General features: G+C 53.1%; 1 protein-coding gene across 4 annotated transcripts in view; it reads left to right on the top strand.

The window, feature by feature from the left end:
* Window positions 1–22,751, top strand: part of TPST2 (tyrosylprotein sulfotransferase 2) — a 51,109-nt gene that overhangs the window by 22,727 nt on the left and 5,631 nt on the right. For all 4 annotated transcript variants that reach the window (XM_049618960.1, XM_049618962.1, XM_049618961.1 and 1 more), the window contains 3 exons: window positions 10,912–10,983; window positions 14,563–15,468; window positions 18,601–18,799. In XM_049618960.1, the coding sequence (XP_049474917.1) occupies window positions 14,627–15,468; window positions 18,601–18,799 (1,041 nt within the window). In that variant the 5' untranslated portion in view covers window positions 10,912–10,983; window positions 14,563–14,626. Of the gene's footprint in view, window positions 1–10,911; window positions 10,984–14,562; window positions 15,469–18,600; window positions 18,800–22,751 lie in introns of those variants that run through there.

The raw sequence follows: 22,751 nt of genomic DNA, 5'->3' as shown, positions 1-22,751 counted from the left end.
TTGCCAGGTAGAGTAGTAAGTACTTTACCTGCACTATTTTATTTAATCCGCACAGAAACCATCTGGCACTGCCACAAGGCTGATTGTCATTTTACAGTTAAAGGAAACTGATGCTCGCAAAAGTGGAGTGTCCTGCCCAAGGTCACGTAGCTCCTGGCCCTGCCAAGATCTTCACCCTGACTTCAGAGCCAGACTTTAAGTCAGGAGGTCAACCTACTTCATCTCGTTAGGGGAGTGAGCCAGCATGAGGCCAGCAGAGAGGAGCCCAGGACTGGGTGTCTGGAAAGCTGGGCCCAGGCCCGGCCTGCTCCGTGACCTTGACCAGACAGTCTCTCCTCTCTGGGCTTGCTGTGGGTTGTCTCGGCAGCTGGCTCTGTATTCCAGAGCTTAAGGTCTCCAGGTTATGCCGCGAACCTGGGAACATCCCCCCCCCCCCCCACCGCCCCCGCATTTCATTTTTCCATTCTTTTCTTTTGTATCGTGCCGCTGATACATACTCACTATTGGAGAGTTAGAAAACTCGGGGGGTCAGCGGGGTGGTGTGGAAGGAGAAATAAATGAAGCGTTTTAGGGTATACCCTTCTGGAGTATTTTTCCAACCTAAATATGTACCAGCATGGGATCAGCTAACCTCTGTCCCCTAACTTACCCAGGATGCCTTGCGGGGTAATGAATTCTTATAGGGTCACATCTGGGTCTGTTGTGTTTGTACCATGGAATATTTAATTAGAATAATTAGAGACGATGATGATGCTTTAATAGCCGGCATGTACTGGACTCCTCTCAGCTCCAGCCCTAAGCACGTGCCTCAGTAGGCATCCTGGCAACCCTCTGAGGGAGGCAGCTCAGCCCATTTTACAGAGGAGGAAACTGAGACTTTTGATGTGAACTGCCTCCCACCCCCACCGCTCCCGGTCTCATAGCCCATCCTCGGTGGAGCCAAATGTGGACTCAGCCCCTCCTGAGCCATCCTCCCATGCCCTTAACCCCTGTTGAGCACCCTGCCCCTTGCTTCATCACCCGTGTCCTCTTTCAGGCGGGCAAGTGAGCTGGGTGCTGGCCAAGGAAGGAAGGAAGGAAGGAAGACCAATTAGGAGAAGCCACGGCAGTCTGCGGTGGCCTGATCCATCAGTCATGGCCAAAGAGAGGGTGAATGTTCTTGCTCGGAACAGCCCTCCCTCCTAGGCCTGAGAGGCGGTTGGTTGTCCTTGGGAATTTGCCAGAACCCTGTGGGGTGAAATCCGGATGGCCTCAGCTGGACGGTTTTCCCAAGACTGGAGAGTACGGGTGGCCGGGGCCTCGCCCTGGAGTCCGTGGCTTCCAGGCCTTAAAGAGTTTCTGAGATGCTGGTGCTGGGCCACCTGCCGTGGCCACACTGAGCAGGGGAGCCCTCGCGAAGCGGGCCTGGAAAGCGATTTCCGATTTCCGTTTTAAGGTTTAGAGAGGTTAAGAGCCTCGCCCAAGGTCACCTTCACAGCCCTTGTCTTGGAGAGCCGGGAGCGTGGGAGCATCCTGGGCTGCATTGGGGGTTCCAGCTGGAGTCAGGGGATTGGTAAGACACTTGGGACGTGCTATCTTGTCCCCTCTCAGCAGCCCCTGGAGGTGGGCACCGCCATTGTCCTCATTCTACAGATAAGGACACTGGCCTCTTTTGTCTTTTTTCAAATGCGAACCCTGAACTCCTTTTGCGGGTGAAATCTTACAGGGTGTGCCACGTGAGGTGTTGAATCAGAGAGGATTCTAGCTGCGGAAGTTGGGTGTGGGGCAGGGAAGGGCATCTCAGAGCTCCGCCACCCCTCGTGAGGCAGTGGTGGGGAAGCTGAGTCCCGGAGAGGGAAGAGGCATGTCCTGGTTGCAGGACTGGAAGCACCTTCCCCTCGTCCTGCGTCAGGTCTCTGAGTGAAGGAGTCTGGCCCATGAAAAGGTGAATGAAGCCAGCTCGATGTCTAAGATCCAGTGTTTCCGAGCCAGACCTCAATGTAAATCCTGGCCCACGCCTACCAGTCTCCCGGTGGTGGCCAAGCTACTTAACTTCCCCAAGGCTTTGATTTCTCGTCTGTAAAGTGGGGTGTCGTTGTACCTCCTCTCGGGGTGGCTGGGAGCCTCAGATGGTGCCATGGTCACATGGCCCTCAGCTCTGTGCCCACTGAGTGAGCACACATTCACTTTGATCAAGTGACAACTCCCCGTGGACTCTTGTCTTCCCTTTAACCCCCCCGGGAGGAAATCTCCTCGCACACCCCATTTAACAGGTGAGGAAACCGAGGCTCAGAGAGGGTCAGTGTCTTGCCCAGAGCTGGCGAGCCAGGGAGCGGCAGAGATGAACCCGGCTCCTGTCCCCTGGCCGCACTGCCTGCCTTAGTGAGTGTGCCGTGACTGTCTAAGGAGAACTGAGCTCGGTGTGGGGGGAGATGACACAGAGTGTATACAGCTGGAGCTCAATAAATGCTTACCTCAAAGCCACAGTTGTGGTAGAATTTCTCAACGGGAGTTGAGCAGAGTGGTGCCAGAAGGAGCAGGGCTTTGTGGGGGAAGCCGGTTATACCGCTGTGGATTTCCTGGAGAGATGCCCAGTGACCCCTGCCATCCCGGCATTTCTGGGATCCCCAGGCTCCCCAGCTCCTGAGTACAGGTGTGAACAGAGCCACGCATCGATTTGTGGTTTGTAGAAACAAACCCAGGTTTGTCCTGGAGGCTGTGGTGAGCGAGGCACTCGCGTTGGGCACAGAACGTAGGGGGGTGTCCAAAAATTCTGTCATCAAGGTAGATAACATTTTAATGCAAATCAAAAAAAAAAAATCGAAACCAATGAGTGAGGCTTGAAAGCACATCAAATGAAAGAAGCCAGCCAGTAAAGACCATGTGTCGTGCTGTTCTGTTTACAGTTGACCCTTGACCAGTACAGGTTTCAAATACATGGCCCACTTTATACACGGATTTTTAAAAATATATATAAATATAGGACAGTACCGTAAATGTATTTTCTCTTCTTTATGATTTTCTTCATGACACTTTCTTTGCTCCAGCTTATTTTATTGTAAGAATATGGCTTAGAGTACCTGTAACACACAAAATATATGTTGATGGACTGTTGATGTTATGGGTAAGGCTCCTGGTCAACAGCAGGCTATTAAGTTTGGGGCAGGGGCGGTCAAACGTTGTTTGCAGATTTTCAGATGCATGGGGCGTCGGCCCCCCAGCCCCCATGTCGTTCGAGGGTTGACTGTATATGACATGTTCAGAAGAGGCAAATCCATAGAAACCGAGTAGATCCCATGGTTGCCATGGGGGGGGGGAGATAAGGGATTGGGGTGATAGCTAACAGTTGGGGTCTCTCTTTGAGATGATGAAAACATTCCAAGGTGGACCGTGGGCTTGGTTGCATAACTAACCTTCTCTCCGTGAAGCCTCCGTCTCTGTGAATCCTCACAGCAGTCTTGCTCAGAAGAATTCTTGGGCCCATTTTACAGATGAGGAAACTGAGGCCCAGAGACAGGAGAGGGCACTGCTAGGGGTGTAGAGCCGAGGCAGGTGCACACCTGGGGTCTCTGCACTGCCGGTGGCTGAGACGCAGAGCTCGTTCAGCTTCCCCGGGGGGCCGTGTGTTCCGGGTCTGGGGCCACAGTCACCCCGACTCTGGTCCCCGGTGTCCTCTACTTGAGACTTGAGCCAAGGTCACCTGCTGGCATGTGATGCCCAGCGTGGGCGGAGGCCATGTTTCTTTGTAATAGTTGTATTGCCTCCTACTTTTATTTTTTAAATTTATTTTATTTTATTACTATTTTTTATTTTTTTATGTTTATTTTTGAGAGACAGAGAGAGAGAGGCTGGAGGAGGAGTAGAGTAAGGGAGACAGAGGATCTGAAGCAGGCTCTGCGTTGACAGCGGAGAGCCTGACGTGGGGCTCGAACTCACGAACCGCGAGATCATGACCTGAGCTGAAACCAAGAGTCCGTGCTGAACCGACTGAGCCACCCAGCCACCCCTCCTACTTTTATTTTTTTATGTAAAATGAAAACACCCCAGCCGCGCTCGGGACTATGCCATCAAGTCCGAACCCCTCCCGAGGTGGGAGTGCAGCTTTGGAGGGCCCCCTAGGGGCCCGGGAGTCTGGATGGGAACCAATGATATCTTTATTGACTCTGATTTAATATTTGCTCCAGGTGTCCTTGTAGGTGACACATCCAGGCAGCTGGGTCGTGGTCACCAATAGGAGCCACATATACCTTTATGTTGTATTTCAGTGGCTACAGGCATCTCTTGTCATCGCTGCGTGCACGTTGTGTTTGCTATAGGGCCTGCCTCTAGATCTCTCTTTGTTTTGTTTTGTTTTGTTTTGTTTTGTTTTGTTTTCTTTTCTTTTCTCTTTCTCTTTTTCTTTCTTTTTTCTTTTCTTTTTTCTTTCTCTTTCTTTCTCTTTGTTTTGTTTTTCATTCATGTTTTCATTCGTTCTTCCGTTCTTTCATTTTTTCATTTTTCGTTCTTTCGTTCTTTCGTTCGTTCGTTCTTCATTTGGTTTTAAATGTTTGATTTATTTTTGAGAGAGTGCAAGTGGGGGGGGGGGCAGAGACAGAGAGACAGAGGATCTAAGTGAATTCTGCTAACAGCAGGCAGCCCGATGTGGGGCTTCAGCTTACAGACCAGGAGATCGTGGTCTGAGCCAAAGTCGGACGCTCAACCGACTGAGCCACCCAGGTGCCCCTTACTGTTTTTGATAAATGAGCATAGCGGTCACATTATCAGAGCTTTTGTTTGTTTGTTTTTTGGTAATCGTGTCCTTGGCCAGATTTTACTATAATTGGTGTCCTTGTGATCCTTGTATTTGATTCTATTTAAAACCTGGGCACCTGGGATGCTGTCGGTTGAGCGTCCGACTCTTGATTTTGGCTCAGGTCACGATCTCGCAGTTTGTGGGTTCGAGCCCCACGTGGGGCTCTGCGCTGACAGTGCAGAGCCTGCTTGGGATTCTCTCTCCCTCTCTCTCTGCCCCCGCACCCCCAGAATATATGAGTAAACGTTAATAAAAACCCACTCTTCTCTGAAGGGGTCCGTCGATGTCACAGTCGAAGGGGTCTGTGGCACAGAGCAGGTGGAAGGACCAGCGAGTTGCGGGGCTGCATCCTGACGCTGCCTTGCACCGCTGCATGAGCGCCTGGCCTGGGTGGGCACCTTGCATGCGAATCCAGGGCCCTAAGTAGCATTTCCTCCAGCAGCAGGGTCGAGGAGAGAGGCGCTTAGTAAAAGGCAGCTCGCCGAGCCTCGTCATGTAACTTCTGAATCAGAGTGTTTGGGCGCGGGACCCAGGGGTGTGCTGCACAGGGGTTTGAGAACCGAGTTGAGGGGGGAAATCACAGGGATACAGTCATAGGGCCCTGTCCCGAGTGCTTTGTGCCCTTCATTTGTTTAGTCTCACAACTTCATTAGCAGACCCACTTTACAGATGAGGAAACTGAGGCACAAAGAAGTTAGGTAATACCTCCCCCTCCTACCCCCTCAAGGGCTGCATTGATAATAATCAGCAGAACCAGGACTCCTGCTCCAGTGCTCATTTCCTTCCCTCTGGCAGCTTCTTGGCAGAGGAATGGAGGCGGGGCCTCGGGCATGCCTGCATGCGTGTGTGTGTGTGCGTGTGTGTGTACCCACGAATGTGTGGCCAGTGCAAGGTCCCTTGGGCCTCTCCTGTTTGCATTGTTTACCAGGCAGGGCCCCCCTTACCGTGTTTCCCCTGAGCAGGAAGTCCGGAACCAGGGGCCACGCCAGAGGAGTGGGGAAGGCTGGGAAGGACCTGGGTTCCAGTTCAGGCACAGTTACCATCTGTGTGACCTTGGGCTAGGCACCTCACCTCTCTGAGCCTCACCTTACCCCCCTCTGTAAAACGGGGCTGGTAACAGCGTCTACCCCCCACGGTTGTTGGTGGAGGCAGAGTGTCCAGGAAAGCTCCAGACATACACAAAAGCTTCTCCCCCTGAGTCTTTATTTACTTGACGACAGACCAGATGCCAGAGGATTCTGTGCACGTGCTTCTTCATTTTTTTTTTTTAATGGACTATTTGCTCTCCTGAATTTTACGTTTTCCTCTCACCCACCAAAGGCTGGCCACCTGAGGCCTCCCCCGAAGGGGGGGGGGGGCCAGGACCGGAATATACACCAGCTCCCGCTGGGGCTCACTGCATTCGCGCGTCCTGGGCTCGTCCAAGCCCTGCTGGGCGCGTGTGCTGCCCGTACCGTAACCTTGCCGTGCAGGCCAGGGGGTTGGCACCCTGTGGCCCGCGGGACAAATCTAGCTCAGTGCCTGGTTTTGTACATCGGAGCACAGCCACACGCCTTCCTTGCTGTTTTGTCTGGAGGTGCTCTCGCGAATGGCGTAGCTGCGTCTGAGACCGTCTGACCCACGTGGCCAAGGTCGTTGGCTTCCCGGCCCTTCACAGGGAGATTTGCCGATCCCACCTCGCCGGGCCACTCGTTTTCTCAGATCTTTGTCCACGTGCTGTGAGGACAGTACTCATAATATTAAACGCGCCTAGTTTTGCATATTGACTCTGTGCCTGGCTTGGTAGAAGTTACGTCCAGTTCCTCAAGACCCTCTTTGGTCTGGGTGTTATTCCCATTTGTCAGGTGGGAACACCGAGGCTCAGAGAGCCACACCGGGGTGACCCAGGACACCCAGCCGCTGAGCGGGGGAGCCAGGGTGTGACCCGCAGCCTCCCCAGTTCCCATCCCCGTCTTGTGCCTTAACAGAGGGCTGAACTGGGCCCCATTCGACTCTGGCTGGCTTGTCTCGGGAGTGGGTCTCCGGAGGTCTCTGATCGCCAGGGGCCCTACCCCAGAGATCACCTGTCTCCTGTCTCCCCAGCTTTGCCAGGGAAGGGTTGGGGCTTGGGGTGGTGAGGTCAGCGGGTAGGTAGTAGCCATGGTAATGGAATGTTTGGAAGCTGGTCCCCACCGAGAAAGTTTGCAGGGCCGGTGGCTGAGCCCGGGCACAGGGGTGCCAGGCACCCCTCCAAGGCCACTCTGTAAGTCCGGCGACCTGCCTCCCCGGCCTGGGGAACCTGTTGATCTGCTGAGCTTGGAGGAACCCTGCTGAGTTAGAAAGTTCAAATGACTTCGACCCCAGATTGGTGTGGTCTCCGTGTAAATGTCCCCTCCCTCTGTGACACCATATGGCGTATCTCCCGGTCCCTGCTGTGGGCATTTCCTTCCGAGCATGTGTCACAGGCGTCATGATCCCACACACTGGTCTCCTTGCTCCCCGCCAGGATGTGAGCTCTATGCGGGCAGGGGTCTCTGTCTGCTGCCCTTGATGTGTCCCAGCATCTGATCAGTGCCTGGCGATAGTAGGCGCTCAATAAACATTTGTGGAATGAATGCACGTGGGTTTAAAGGGGTCTGGAAGACTGAACAGCCCTCTCCCTGCCCCTCCCTTCCAACGGTCATTCAGGGAAACCCTTGGGCCAGTGCAGAGAGAGAGCCGAGTCCCTTCTGCCCTCCCCTGCTGCCACTGACCATGTGACATTGATGCCAGGGATCTGGGGACATAACCAGATTTGGAAACTGACTTTTCTTCTTACTAAACTGTGTGGTTTCTGCAAACCACTTCAACTCTCCCGAGTTTCAATCTCCTCAGCCTATCAAATGGGGATAAAAGGCCCCACCTTAGAAGGTTCTCCTGCAGCTGAAATGAGAAAGCGAAAGCCAGCCTGTGAATAGCTCCACGTTCTAACTGATTTACAGCTCCCCGCACCCCTACGAGGCGAGATCCTCGTTCACACTGGCTACATTTCAAGTGTCCAGGTGCCCCCCCGGGAGCCTCCTTTCAGGTATTGCTGTCATCCCCATTTTAAAGATGCAGAAACTGAGGTTCAGAGAGGGTGAGTGAGTTGGCAAGGCCACACAGCCAGTAGCTGGTGGAGCCGGGATCTGAGCCCAAGCAGCCTGGCCCCCTACTATACCTGGCATATGATTAAAAACACACTAGTCGCTTTATTGTTTTATTACAGAGAGAGAAAGACTGTGACAGTGTGTCTTGAGGACAAAACTTATCACCAAGCACCACTCCTGTTGGCATTCTGAGTCGACGTATTTCCTTCTTGTCTTTTTTCTTTTTCTGTGGTTTGCGTTTGCCGTTCGGTTCGGCCGATTTGGCGGTTTTGCTTTTTGGCATAATTATGCACACGCCGCACCCGCGTGGGACTCTGTCATCCCTAAGCTGCAGAACCGGGGTGCCCTCTTGCCACCCCACCCTGCCATTGGGCTGTTGTAAGGACGAATTGAGGTAAAGCACGGAATGCCCTCGGTTTGGTGTCTGGTGCACAGTGGTGCTTAATAAATGCTGTCCACACTCTCCACACCCACCCCTCCCGTGTACCTCATTTTTCTTCCAAGTCAGCGCTGTCTGGTCGAACCTTCTGCAAATACGGGGAATGTTCCAGAGCAAGGGTCCACGAACTTGTTCTATAAGTATCCAAATATTAACCATTTCAGGTTTTGCTGAGTGCGTAAGGTGGGTTTTGCTGCCTCTCCTTTTCCCCGCGGCCCCTCCCCCTCCTCTTTCCCTTAAAAAAAAAAAAGTACAAGCTATTCTTAAGTCAAGGGCTGAAGGTTGGATTTGGTCCGTGGTTCACTGACCCCATCCTAGATCTGCACTGTCCAGCACGGTAGCCACTGGCCACCACACGGCTGCTGGGCTCTTGAAATACGGCCGGGGCACACAAGGAGCCGAATTTAACATTTTCTTTCGTTTTCCTTAATTTCCTTTTCTGAAATTTATTTATTTTATTCTTTTAATGCTTATTTTTATTTTTGAGAGAGAGAGAGACAGAGCAGGAGCAGGGTTAAGGGGGAGAGAGAGAGAGAGAGAGAGAGAGAGAGAGAGAGAGAATGAATAAATGAATCCAAGCAGGCTCCAGGCTCCGAGCCATCAGCACAGAGCCCAACGCGGGGCCCGAACTCACGGACCGCAAGACCATGACCTGAGCCGAAGTCAGACGCTTAACCAACTGAGCCACTGAGGTGCTCCCACCACTTTTTTTTGGTTTTTTAATTTGTTTCATTTTACTTAATTTAAATTGAAATGCCTTCCAAGGGGTCCGTGCCCCACACTGGACTGCAGCTGTAAATAATGGGAGTCTGGGGCAGCTCTCATCCCCGGCAGGCCTCTCCGAGCACTGTGGCATTTCGAGGGCCACCCGAGGGCACCTGGGCCCCAGCCATCTCGACTCTGGAAGAGCTTCAAGTGCCCTGTCCCTAATTGTTTTTATTTGTTCCAAGAGGCAGGTCTCTGTTGTGGGCCGCCCATCCCCCAGGAGGCTCGGAGGCAGGGTGTGTGTGTGTGTGTGTGTGTGTGTGTGTGTGTATGTGTGTGTGTGTGGCTGGTTGCTGTGGTTACATCTGGATACCCTTCTCCAGCTGTGTTTACGAGTCCTCATCAGCCTGCTTTTTCCAGGACAGGCACAAACTACAGAGGCTAGGAGTAAGCGAGGAGAAAGGGAGAGAGGACAGAGAGATGCGGTTAACAGTCTACACCCAGATAATTTACAACACGACACAGATACAGTAATAGCTAAAGATTTCTGAGCGTTCACCGTAAATAGGCCATCGTGAGCTTTCAGCAGACAACAACCCATTTTGCAGAACAGGAAAACTGAGTCTCCGAGGAACAATGATTTATGGAGTCAGGGAGCCGTCCGGCTTCAGGGCTGTGTTCGTAACCACTCTCGCCTCCTGGAAAGGGACCAGGAGCTCCCCGGACTCCGTGTGTAAGTCTGTGGAATAATTTCCCTCGCGAGCCTCAGTCATCCCACCGGTAACATGGGGGAAGGTGAGAATCAGACTAAAACTCCTCACCCCGCCCCCAAATGGTAAGGACACAGCATGACAAGTACACCAGGAGCCCCTTGGTTCCACATCAGCCCGGCTTCCTGCCAGACCCCATCCTATCCATGGCCCCGTTCCTTTACCGCTGTGGTTAAGAGCTGGGCACCCAAGGCTCATGGATCTGGATGGGATCCTGGTTCCCATGGTCCCCTGGGTGAGTTGCTCTTCCTCTTGAGGTCTTTTTCCTTTCTCGAAAATTGGGATTGGGGTGCCGGGGTGGCTCGGTCAGTTAAGCGTCTGACTCTTGATTTCAGCTCAGGGCATGATCTCAAGGTTTGTGAGATCAAGCCCTGTGTTGGGCTCAGTGCTGATGTCGCAGAGCCTGCTTGGGATTCTCTCTCTCTGTCTCTCTCTGCCCTGCCCCATACACTTGCATTCTCTCTCTCTCCAAGGAAATAAATTAAGCATTTAGAAAAATAATAAAAATTAAGAGAAAATTGGGATCATCACACACTCCTCGTAGGGGGACTAAATGATACAAGGTCCTCACATAGTAGGCATTGGGTCAGTATTAGGTGGCAGTGGCAGGATGCTGTCCTACTCTGAGGGCACCTTATTTATCATAGGCTAGGTATGTGGTGCCCTTTTGGAGTTGGGCAGTGCACAGCCTGTTCAACCATACCAGCAGCCCCAGATGCTGATTAGTGATATAATGGTGGTAGTTGTTGCTTATCCTTATGTTTACTTTTCCTGAAGTCCAATGTCCTTGGGCCAAGAGGAAGGGAGAACCCTGGTTCACAGACACCCGACAGCTCCCTAAGGCAGCAGCACCTGAACCCAGATTCTCAGCTCATACCTCTCTGCCTGAACAGTAAGCCAGTTCATTCCCTGTAGGACCAGGCGAGTTCAGACCCCAGCTGTTACATCTTGGGCTCAGATGGCCTCCCGCTGCACTCCAACTTGCCCCCCCAGAAAACTTACCCCCAAATCACCGCCGGATGCCCCTGGGGAGCCTGACACCCTCCTCTGCCCCTCTGAGGGGGCCGGGCCCCCTCCACAGCACCCACCCCTAACGCGGCATCTCCTTTGCCTCTGCAGGGGACAGCCTGCGAGCAGTCTCCGTGAGCGGCCACAAGGGCTAGAGCCCAGAGATGACAGTGCCCGGGAGAGGTAAGTGCCTCCAGAAGTCCCCCCGCCCCCGCCCCGCCCGAGCCCTAGAGCTACTCCACTCCCCCGACTTCCATTATGGGGCAGCCAGACTCCCCTGGCCGGTGTTCTCTCTGTTAGAAATGCAGCACTGGGTCCCAGCAGCATGTCGGGGACAGTCCTCTGCTCTTTTTCATGTCTTAGAAAGACGATTCTTCTATAATAGGAGAAGGCCGGATCCCACAGCGGGCAGGGGATTTGGCCAGCATCGCTGAGCAGATTCAAGGCACGGCCAGAATCCAAAGCCCTCTGTGTCCCATCTGACTAGCGTTTCTGGTGCGCTTGCTCATCTCAGCACCTCGCACAGAGTCTCCCCGAATCTCAGAATAGCTCCCTGAGGAAGGGTTATTATTACCCTTCCCTTTCTTTGAGGGGAAAGCAGAGGCTCAGAGGGGTGAAATCCCTTGTCTCGGTCGCCAGCTGGCAAGCAGCAGAGGCAGGATTTGAACCCAGGGCTTTAAGAAGCCACGTCTGAGTCTCGTACCCACCGTCCTCACTGCCAGGACGCTGGGACACTGCCCTTGGCGGGGCCCAGCGGGATAGTGGGGGGTAGAAGACTGGCCCGAATCTCCAGGCTGGGCGCTCTGGCCCCTGCAGAGTGGGGTCCTTGACCGTAGATGGCCAGGAAGTTGCCTTTGGTTTTGTGGGTCCCTGGCTGTCCTTTTTACCACATTGCCCTACTTTTTCTTTTCAAGGCACCCCTTAGGCTTTGCTATCTCCTGCTTAGGCCTGACCTGTCTGCTTTGAGCTGTTTTCTTTTGGTGACAGAGAGGGGCCTGTCACTGTGTCCTGTCTGAGGACAGTGAACAGCTTGCCTCAGCCTGGTCAGATGCAGGCCTGTCTCTGGCCACACGGCCCTAGGCCAGTGGCTTCTTCTCTCTGAGCTGCTGAGGGCGAGGCGTCCCTCCCCCAGGGGTGATAGAGGTGATCCCATTAAATGCTGCTAATGCATAGTAAAAGTTTTAGCCGAGCATGTGCGTCATAAATGTAAGAACCCAAAATTCGTGTGATTTGGTTTAAACTGAACAGGAATGACCAATATTAACCAAAACTGCTGTGTTGGTAACATTTTTCTTATTCTGCCTGTCCATTCTTCTAGTCCTTTCCCCCTGATATTTAGTATCCAAGTCACTTTCTGACCCCAAATATACACTAGAGAATACACACACACACACACACACACACACACACACACACGGGCACAGATACTGTACTTACCCTTTCTGGAAACAGCTTTCCCAAAGCTTACCCCTTTTCTTCCTTTCTGTGCATCTCCCATCACCTTCTGGTCCATTCTCTCGTTGCCCACCAAGTGTCAGGAGGAAAGGGTGATTGCTCTAATTTAAACTAAAGTGTGATGGACTGGTCCCCAGGAGCACAGACACTGACATAATAACAGAATTCTAGTCTCAAGTCGAAGAGGAGACTTTCAGTGAGCACTTGAACAAGTTGATAGGTCCTGGGAGGGATTTCGAAGTGGCTTTCTGTCCTTCCCAGCCTGCCTTCTCCCTGAAAGGAGCCCTGGCATTAGATTTCCCCATCCCCAACCCTGAATTCAGGGCACCAATGAACCCCCGCCATTGTCAGCAGCATATGATAAGCACAGTTTCCTGGGGAGAGCGTCCCCAGCTATTTTCTGATGTCCACGGTGGCCAGTGACCCCAGGCTGAGATTCATCTTTGCTTTCTTAGTTGCTTCTAGAATCCTCTCAGCGTTTGAGGTCAGTGCACCCCACCCCTCTTTGCAGCTGAGGAAACTGTGGTTTAGATGGGGGAAGTGACTCTCCCAAAGCCACACAGCCAGGAAATGCTGAAGCTCTCGACAGCTTGGACCCCGGGGCCGAGATTGTGCATTCCCTCCGTTCTGATATTTACGTCCCACTTGCTACAGCCTGTGGTGGGGATGCAGGCTGGGTCGGTCCTTCGGTGGTTCCGGCTGAAGCTCGCATCCATCAAGGAACCTGCCTGTGGCCTTTGCACTGGGCATTCCCTTTGCCAGAACACCCTCCTCTCTCTTCCCTACCTGGCTGTTTGAAAACCACCTGTGCACTGTTCAGAACTTGGCTCCGGGGCCGACTCCTACAAGAAGTCTTCCCTCACCTCCTCGGGTAGAAGCTGTCACCCCCTCCTCCCAGGTGTGGGGCCACCCTCTCCCACCTGGGGATCTTTGCATTCTCTGTTCCCTCTGCCTGGATCAGTCCTCCATGTATCTTCACATGGCCAGCTTCATCCAGGACTCCACTTGGATGCCACCTTCCCCGAGGGGCTCTCCCTGCCCTCCCTCCTCCTTCCCCTCCTCGATCCCTCTCACAGCGGAAGCCCTTTTCACTGGGTGCCTATAGCTTGTGTGGTATCGCTCCCCCGCCTGGCTGTCTTACCCACTTTCCTGTCCCCAGCACTGCGCACGGTGCCCGGCACCTTTTTTGTACTTAATCCCCATTCACCGAATGAAGACCGAGGGAGTGAGTAGTGATTCCAGAAGAAGCCCAGAACAGGACAGCGTATTCCACACCGTCTCCTGAAAAGCATCTCTCACCGAGGCGGTGTGGTCCTTCAGAGCAGGCATCGGAGCTGGCTGGCCCGGGCTAGAATGTTCTACCCCAGCCTGGCTGCTCCCCAGCTGGGCACCTGGGATCAGCCTCTCCATTTCTTGGTTTCCTTCTGTTTTTTCTTATTTTAGGGGGGGGCGGGGAGCACAAGGGAGCAAGGGGCAGAGAGAGAGAAGGGCAGGGGGGGGGGAGAGAGAATCCCCTGAGGGGCAGAGAGAAGGAGAGAGAGAGAGAGAGAGAGAGAGAGAGAGAGAAGCAGGGCTCACCCAAAGTGGGGCTCAAGCTTACCCAAAGCGGGCGTCTTCACCCGAAGCAGGGCTCAAGCTTACCTGATGTGGGACTCGAACTCATGAACTGTGAGATCGTGAACTGAGCCGAAGTCAGATGCTAAGGCACCCAGGCGCCCTCGGTTTCCTTCTGTTTCTACGGCCATCATGTCACAGCACTTGGAACCTTGTCCTGCTCATTCAACCAAGGCCCATCCCCCAAATACATACGAAGCACCTGCTAGGCACCAGGCTCTGTGCTAGACTCTGGAGAGCCCGCCGTGAACAGGACACACAGAAACCTTGTCCTTGCAAAGTGGGCGTGCTGCTGAATTCGGACATCCCAGGGCTTATTATTTTCCATACTTTAATAGTCAATTGAAAAATCATTCTTATGGGGCACCTGGACAGCTCAGTCGGTTAAGCATCCAGCTTCCGCTCAGGTCATGATCTCACCGTCTGTGAGCTCGAGCCCCGCGTCAGGCTCTGCGCTGAGGGCTCAGAGCCTGGAGCCTGTTTCAGATTCTGTGTCTCCCTCTCTCTCCGCCCCTCCCCCACCCACCCTCTGTCTGTCTGTCTCTCTCTTTCAAAAATAAATGTTAAAAAAAATTTTTTTTTAATAATTGTTATTGTCTGTCTGTCGGATGAGGAATACGATCGCAGCGTGTTTGGCTAGGGCCGGCAGCCCCCCCAGGCCTGCCTGACTCCTGCCTCCCTCTCTCTCCCCAGATGCGAGTCCCGCCCGCCCTCTGCTGACCTGGCGCTAAGGCCCACCCGCCACCCCAGGCCCAGCATGCGCCTGTCGGTGCGGAGGGCGCTGCTGGCGGCCAGCTGCGCCCTGGCCCTGGTGCTGGCGGTCCAGGTGGGGCAGCAGGTGCTGGAGTGCCGCGCGGTGCTGGGGGGCCCCCGGGGGCCCCGGCGGGCCATGCGGCCGGAGCAGGAGGACCTGGTGATGGTGGGCGCGGACCGCGTGGAGTACCGCTACGGCAAGGCCATGCCGCTCATCTTCGTGGGCGGCGTGCCCCGCAGCGGCACCACGCTGATGCGCGCCATGCTGGACGCCCACCCCGAGGTGCGCTGCGGCGAGGAGACACGCATCATCCCCCGCGTGCTGGCCATGCGCCAGGCCTGGTCCAAGTCGGGCCGCGAGAAGCTGCGGCTGGACGAGGCGGGCGTGACGGACGAGGTGCTGGACGCCGCCATGCAGGCCTTCATCCTGGAGGTGATCGCCAAGCACGGGGAGCCGGCGCGCGTGCTGTGCAACAAGGACCCCTTCACGCTCAAGTCCTCCGTCTACCTGTCGCGCCTGTTCCCCAACTCCAAGTTCCTGCTGATGGTGCGCGACGGCCGCGCGTCGGTGCACTCCATGATCACGCGCAAGGTCACGATCGCCGGCTTCGACCTCAGCAGCTACCGCGACTGCCTCACCAAGTGGAACAAGGCCATCGAGGTGATGTACGCCCAGTGCATGGAGGTGGGCAAGGACAAGTGCCTGCCCGTGTACTACGAGCAGCTGGTGCTGCACCCCAGGCGCTCCCTCAAGCTCATCCTGGACTTCCTGGGCATTGCCTGGAGCGATGCTGTTTTGCACCATGAGGACCTCATTGGCAAGCCTGGCGGCGTGTCCCTGTCCAAGTGAGTGGAGCCCTCGCCCTGCGCCCACGGCCCCCTGGCCTGAGTCAGAGGCAGTGGGTGGGCAGAGTGCCGCTGTCTCTCTGAGCCTCAGCTTCAGCACCCGCAGAAGCGGGGCGCTCACTCTTGCCCTGTTTCTGAGCCAACCAGCAGATGCGAATGTGCTTTGCAGTAAGTCGTAGCGGGCGAAGGTTACATTCAGAACACGGATCTGGAACCAGGTTGTCTGGGTTCCGATCCCGGCTCAGCCACCGCCTGACTGTGTGCTGCTGAATGAGTGACTCAGCCTCTCTGTGCCCCCCATTTCCTTACCTGTAGCACAGGGATCTAATCGAGCAGCCTTCTAGCTACCTGGGAGTATCAGATAGGTCAAGGCACGTTAGGTGCGATTATTCCTATTATTATTGTCACCATGGTAGCATAGAGACCGCCTTTATCGGCCCGCTCATTATCCTCACCCGCATGACCACGTAATGCGTGCCTGAGGTGTAGTAAGCACTGAGTTAAGCCCCCAACACACATTATTCCTTTAATTCCCAATCTGAGGACAGGAGAACAGCTGTTATACCCATTTTACAGGCGGAGAAACTGAGGTGCAGTGAGACGTTACCTGAGGCCACACAGCTGGCAAAGGGTAGTGCCAGGATTTGAACCCAGGTCTGCTGGACTCCAGGGTGTGTGCTCGCAAGCTCTCCACGCCCCTCTTCCTTCTCCCCTTCTGTCCCTTCCTCTCCGCCTTCCTCCTTTGGGGAGGCCGTCCCTCTCCTGAGACCCAGAGCGCTTGAACAACGCAGGATCGGAGGGTTTCATCTGTCGGTCTCCATCCCGATCTGGCCCAAGCATCCCTGAGAGGCCAGTGAGAGAGCAGTCCTTCCCGGGACAGCGTCACCTCCTTTCCCTCATGGCTGGGCCCTGTCAGACCCCATCCCCAAGAGCTCTTGAGCCCCGAGCAGAGCTGGGGACGTACAGCAACTCTCCCGGCAGTGAAGTGCCCACGTGCCCGGTACCCCAGCCAGTCAGTGCTGGGGCTGGGATCTTTGTAAATTAGCCAAAAAATCAGATAACTTAAGGAATATATCTTTACTGTCGGAGATTGAGACGATTCCCCCAGGGTAAGGAACAAGAACCCAAAATCTCACCATCCAGATTTTGATCTGTGACCTACTGGTCCTTTGTCAGGGGCTGTTGGTAAAACCGGAGTCCTCCTGAAACAGGAACATGTTTCCCTGTAACCTTTCTTCGCTTTGTGTATGGGACCACCTGCCCGCCAGGCCCCGGCTTGCCACCGTGACGTCATTTTGGACAGCTGTATAATATTCCACCCCGCGGAGCACAGCATTCTGTCTCACGCCCGTATTTTGGAACACATTGGTTCTTTTTTTTTTTTTTAATGTTTATTTATTTTTGAGAGAAAGAGAGAGAGCGCAAGCAGGGGAGGAGGGGCAGATGGAGACAGGATTTCAAACGGGCTCCGTGCCGACAGCAGCGAGCCCGATGTGGGGCTCGAACCCACGAACTGTGAGATCGTGACCTGAGCCGAAGTCGGATGCTTAACCGACCGAACCACTCAGGCGCCCCGGGACACGTTGGTTCTTTACTCAGATCAAGCACGTGTCCCATTCATGTTCTGGGATGCACCTGTGTCGCTTCTGTCTCATAAAATCCTGGAGGTTCAAGGGCGTGGCAGAGGCCACGCATGTAGTTGAACCTTAGACACAGGGGGCCGAGTTGAGATTTCCCTCCTGGTCCGCACACTCCAAACCCTTGCTCGTACCACCCGTCCCCACCCCCCCAGCCTCCCCGCTCTCCTCACTCCTGGTCCCACCTTCCTTTTGCCACATCTTTTTGGGTTTTGGTCTTCTTCCCAATTTCTCTCTTCGTTGGGATGGAAGCACCTGGAGACAGGGCCTGGATCCCGGGAGTGCCCCACCCTCCGCCGTACAAGGCCCTCGGACAGTGACCGGTAGGGTCCTGTGATTCAGACAGTGCGAGAAGCCCGTCCTAGGGGCGAGCGAGGACACACGTCCCAGGTGGTGGTGGTTCCACGGTGACAGCAGAAGTGACAGCGACCTAAGTGGCCACCTTTAGGGGCTGGAAAAATACGCTCTGGAGGGATGCTACACAGCTGGAGAAATGGAGGAGGTGTCAGGTGCGAAACAAAGTTATCAGCTGATACAGACAGCGTATTATTGCTGTTTTAAAACTGCAGACCAGGGGCGCCTGGGTGGCGCAGTCGGTTAAGCGTCCGACTTCAGCCAGGTCACGATCTCGCGGTCCGTGAGTTCGAGCCCCGCGTCAGGCTCTGGACTGATGGCTCGGAGCCTGGAGCCTGTTTCCGATTCTGTGTCTCCCTCTCTCTCTGCCCCTCCCCCGTTCATGCTCTGTCTCTCTCTGTCCCAAAAATAAATAAAAAACGTTGAAAAAAAAAATAAAAAATAAATAAAAAAAATAAAACTGCAGACCAACCATAGGTTTTCCGTGTGTGTGTGTGTGTGTGTGTGTGTGTGTGTGAGAGAGAGAGAGAGAGAGAGAAAGCTGGTGCTTACTGAGACCTTACAGTGTGCCATAGCCTCGTCTGTCATTAACTCATTTACTCCCCAGGACAGCCCAGTGAGGTGGGCACGATCATTATTCCCATCGATAGATGAGGAAACGGAGGCTCAGAGAGGTGAAGTAACCCCCCAAAGCCACGCAGCCAGTGTTGGTACAGCTGGCGTTTGAACCCAGGTGGCCCGGCCCCCGAGTCTGCCCTTGGCCACTCTCCCATTGAAAGCACAGAAGACGGTGTTGAGCGGGTGGACCCCCAAATGCTAAGATTAGGTTTCGGTAGGGAACTGATAGGCTGGGAGGGGGCAGTCTGTGTTTTATAATTATTTCTCCAGAACGAAATACCCATCTTAGTCACAGAAATAAAACGTTATTTTTAAAAAGTTGGAGACATCAAGGGAGCAGGGTTTTAAGTTCTCACCGCCTTCCACTGTCTTCCAGTTTCTGGCCACAGAGGCTCTTATCGTACAGAGGAGGGCTGAGGAGGGCAAGTGACTTGCCCGCAGCTTCACAGCCGAGGCGGGCACAGGTCACCCGGGTGCCATCTGGGTCTCCCTGTGCCCCCTGCGGCCTGTTTTTTCTCCCCAGGATCGAGCGATCCACAGACCAGGTCATCAAGCCCGTGAACCTTGAAGCGCTCTCCAAGTGGACCGGCCACATCCCTGGGGACGTGGTGAGGGACATGGCCCAGATCGCCCCCATGCTGGCGCGGCTCGGCTATGACCCCTACGCAAACCCACCCAACTACGGCAACCCCGACCCCATCGTGGTCAACAACACCCACCGGGTGAGTACGTGTGCTCACGCGGAGATGTGCTCCCGGCCTGGAACGGGGGTGGTTGTATCTGTATGACGGCCGTTTTTGCTTGGGCCACAGGGAAGCTCAAATCCAACTGCTAGCCTTTCTACCGGCAGGTCCATGTGTCCTAATTTCATCCTGTTTCTCTGTTCTCTTTTACCCTCTCTCCCCCCCATTTCCCTGGCTATTTGTCTGTTTAGAAAGTACTTCAAGTCTTTGTTGAGGCTGAATAGAAATAAACTCTTGGTCACTTTATTGCCCCCTTAAATTTTTTTTTTAATGTTTTTATTTATTTTTGAGACAGAGAGAGAGCATGAGCAGGGGAGGGGCAGAGAGAGAGGGAGACACCGAATCCGAAGCAGGCTCCAGGCTCTGAGCTGTCAGCACAGAGCCCGACGCGGGGCTCGAACTCACAGACTGTGAAATCATGACCTGAGCTGAAGTCGGACGCTTAACTGACTGAGCCACCCAGGCGCCCCTGCCCCCTTAAATTTTAATGTTGATTTCTCAGACAGATGGGAGCTTGGGGCAGTTGGAATTACTCTTTAAGCTCTCCTTGGTTAAGGTGGTCAAGGGAAATGACTTTACTAGATGTTTCTGAAGCCTTAAAGTCAGGTAATCCTGGGGAAAGGAACAGTTAGCAAGTCTGTCCTTGACTGTCACAGCTTCTAGTTTACTTTGGGTGCTGTATGCTAACTTCCTTGGAGGCACGAAGTTAGGGACAGTATTTGAGCATGGGGCCTGTGCCTGGGGACACGTGAGCTCCTAGCTCCTACGCCAGTAAGACCTGGAGTCTTTTTAATTTTTTTTTTTTTTTTTTAGTGTTTACTAACTTTTGAGAGAGAGCACAAGCAGAGCAGGGGAGGGGCAGAGAGAGAGGGAGACAGAATCCGAAGCAGGCTCCAGCCTCTGAGCCATTAGCACAGAGCCTGACGCGGGGCTCGAACCCACGAACCGAGAGTTCGTGACCCGAGCCGAGGTCAGACGCTCAAGTGACTGAGCCACCCAGGCGCCCCAAGAGTCTTAATTCCAGCTACGCTCAGCATTTCCAAACACGTGCTGAATAGAAACAAAACAAAAAATATCTTTAAGTTTATTTCTTTATTTTGAGAGAGAGAACCAGAGAGGGGGACAGAGGATCTGAGGCGGGGCTCTGTGCTGAGAGCAGTGAGCCCGACGCGGGGCTCGAACTCTCAAACTACAAGGTCATGACCTGAGCCGTAGGCAGACGCTTAACCGACTGAGTCACCCAGGGGCCCCTCACATGCTGATTTTAGGAAGTGAACAGTTCTTGTGTTGAACGGCAAAGGGAGAAAGTCCCATTTCTCCCTCTTCCCCTTTAATTGTTCAGTGACTGGAGGAGAAAGACCCCATTTGGTGCTAACAAGGCTTTCACACCTCTCTGACACATGCAGGCTCTGCCCTCGGGGAAGCGGGGAAGCGGGGAAGCGGGAAGGGTAGCGGGTCCCAGCACTTCCTCTCCCCCTTGACACCTATCGATTCTGCAAACATCTCTTTGTGGAAAAATACCCCGAGGTCCTCTTCCATGATGCTCAGACTGCATCTGACAGTGTGACTATTCACAACCTCCATGTGGTCCCTTTTATTTTTCCATTATTTTTATTCTAAGCCTTTGCTATTTATTATTCTTATGCTTTCATAAAGTACTCTTTAAGCTGTACTTAATGTGTTTCATACACTTTTCTGTACCTAGGCTATCTTATTGTATAATGTATTGCATATATTTTCATATGATGAGAAAACAATTAGATTAAACAGAAGAAACGGCAGCTGGGAGCATGATCTTGAACTCCAGCACCCAGGGTGCTTCTCAGGGGCAGTAGCTGGACCAGGATGAGGACCTCATTGACAGAGGGCTCTCCTGACTCTGTGTTCTTAGCCAGGGGCCCCATGGAAACTTCTCTGAAGCCTCTTTAAAGGGTGAAGGCCCCTGGGGCGCCTGGGTGGCTCAGTCAGTTAAGCATCTGACTTAGACTGGCGGTTGTGATCTCGCGGTTTGTGGGTTCAGGCCTGGAGTCGGGTTCTGTTCTGACAGCTCGGAGCCTGGAGCCTGCTTCAGATTCCGTGTCTCCCTCTCTCTCTGCCCCCCCCCCCCCCTCTCTCTCTCTCAAAAATAAGCAAACGTCAAAAAAAAAAAAAAAATTAAAAGGCGAAGGCCCCTGATTCGTTCCAGAATGCAGGTCGGAAGCTCCCAGAATAAGGCCTGACCTTGTGTATCTTCTAAAAAATTCTGATGAGGAAGACCAACTCTTTCAAGCTCTGTTGTTTGTTTGTTTAAAACGGAAGCTGCTCCTGGTTTTCTTCCAAAGAGGTTTCTTCCCAGGGGTTGCCAGACGCTTGTTTAGTCTTCCTGGTAGTTTTGCTGTCACTGCAAAGATACGTTCCCTCACTGAAAACTGTGTGTGTGTTGTGTGTGTGTGTGTGTGTGTGTGTGTGTGTGTGTGTGTGTGTTTCTATGCAGACACTGTGTGTTCCTGTAACAGATCCTGGGGTGCAGGACACTTGGGCACTGGAAGGACCCCAGTGCTAATGAAATTGTCTCTGCCTCCACTGTCCATTACAGCCTCTAGCCGTTAACCTTGTGTGGCCACTGAAATGTGCCTAGTGAAATCTGACTGGTCCAAATTGAGGGTTGCTGTTAAGTGTTAAACACGTATCTGATTTTGAAGTCCAGTTACGGAGAACAGTATGTGAAGTTTGTCATTAATCATTTTTATATTAATTACTTGTTGAAGAGTGAATATTTTAGATGTATCAGGTTAAATAAAAGATCTAACGAAAATTAGTTCACTTGATTTACTTTTTTTTTGGTCACTTTGTTTTTTTAATATATATATTTTTAAGGTTTACTTATTTTTGAGAGAGAGAGAGAGAGAGACAGAGTGCGAGTATGGGAGGGGCCGAGAGAGAGGGAGACACAGAATCTGAAGCAGGCTCCAGGCTGTGAGCTCTCAGCACAGAGCCCGATGTGGGGCTCGAACTCATAGGCCACAAGATCATGACCTGAGCCTAAATTGGCCGCTAACTGACTGAGCCACCCAGGCACCCCTTGGTCACTTTGTTTTTAATGTGACTACTAAAAAATTAGAAGTATATAGTTGGTTCATCCTATATTCTAGTGGACGATACTGGTCTATATGATGGCTTATCTATGGAGCAGTTATGGAAAGGCTTAGAACTTTCTTTGCCCTGTGTGCTGTGCCTGGAACTCTCTTCCTTCAGAGCTCGGCTTGGCTAGTTTTCTTTGTCATTGAGGGCTCAGCTTAAAGGTCACTTGTTCTGAGAAGTCCTTTGTGACCATCTGCTCAAAAGAAGCCACCTGGTCACTCCTGATCACATCCCTTTGTCTTATTTTTTTTTACTGTACTTCTCATGGTTTGATATGTTCTTGTTTATTTGTGTATTACTTATGGATCATCTAGCTCCTCCTCTAGAATGGTGGCTGCAGGAGAGAAGGAATTTTAATTGTCTGGTTAATTTTGTACCTCCAGAGCTTAGAATGATGCTTAGAAATAAGAGGAGGTCAATAAATGTTTGTTGGATGGATGGATGGATGGGATGGGTGGATGGGTGGGTGGATGGATGAATGGATGGATGATGAATGGGTAGATGAGTGGCTTGATGGGTGGATCGATAGGAGAGTGGATGGATGGGTAGATGGGTGGGTACAAGGGTAGGTGGATGGGAGGGTGGATGGGTGGATGGATGGATGGATGCATGGATGGATGGATGAAAAGATAGGTGGATGGATGGGAGAGTGGATGGATGGATGGGTAGTTGAATGGGTGGGTGGATGGATGGATGGATGGATGGATGATGAATGGGTAGATGAGTGGCTTGATGGGTGGATGGATAGGAGAGTGGGTGGATGGGTAGATGGGTGGGTGGATGGGTGGATGGATGGATGGATGGATGGATG

The sequence above is a fragment of the Panthera uncia genome (genome assembly GCF_023721935.1).
Source record: "Panthera uncia isolate 11264 chromosome D3 unlocalized genomic scaffold, Puncia_PCG_1.0 HiC_scaffold_8, whole genome shotgun sequence".
NCBI lineage: Eukaryota > Metazoa > Chordata > Mammalia > Carnivora > Felidae > Panthera > Panthera uncia.
The sequence above is the reverse complement of the archived record's forward strand: the minus strand, read 5'-3'. Positions and strand labels throughout refer to the sequence as shown.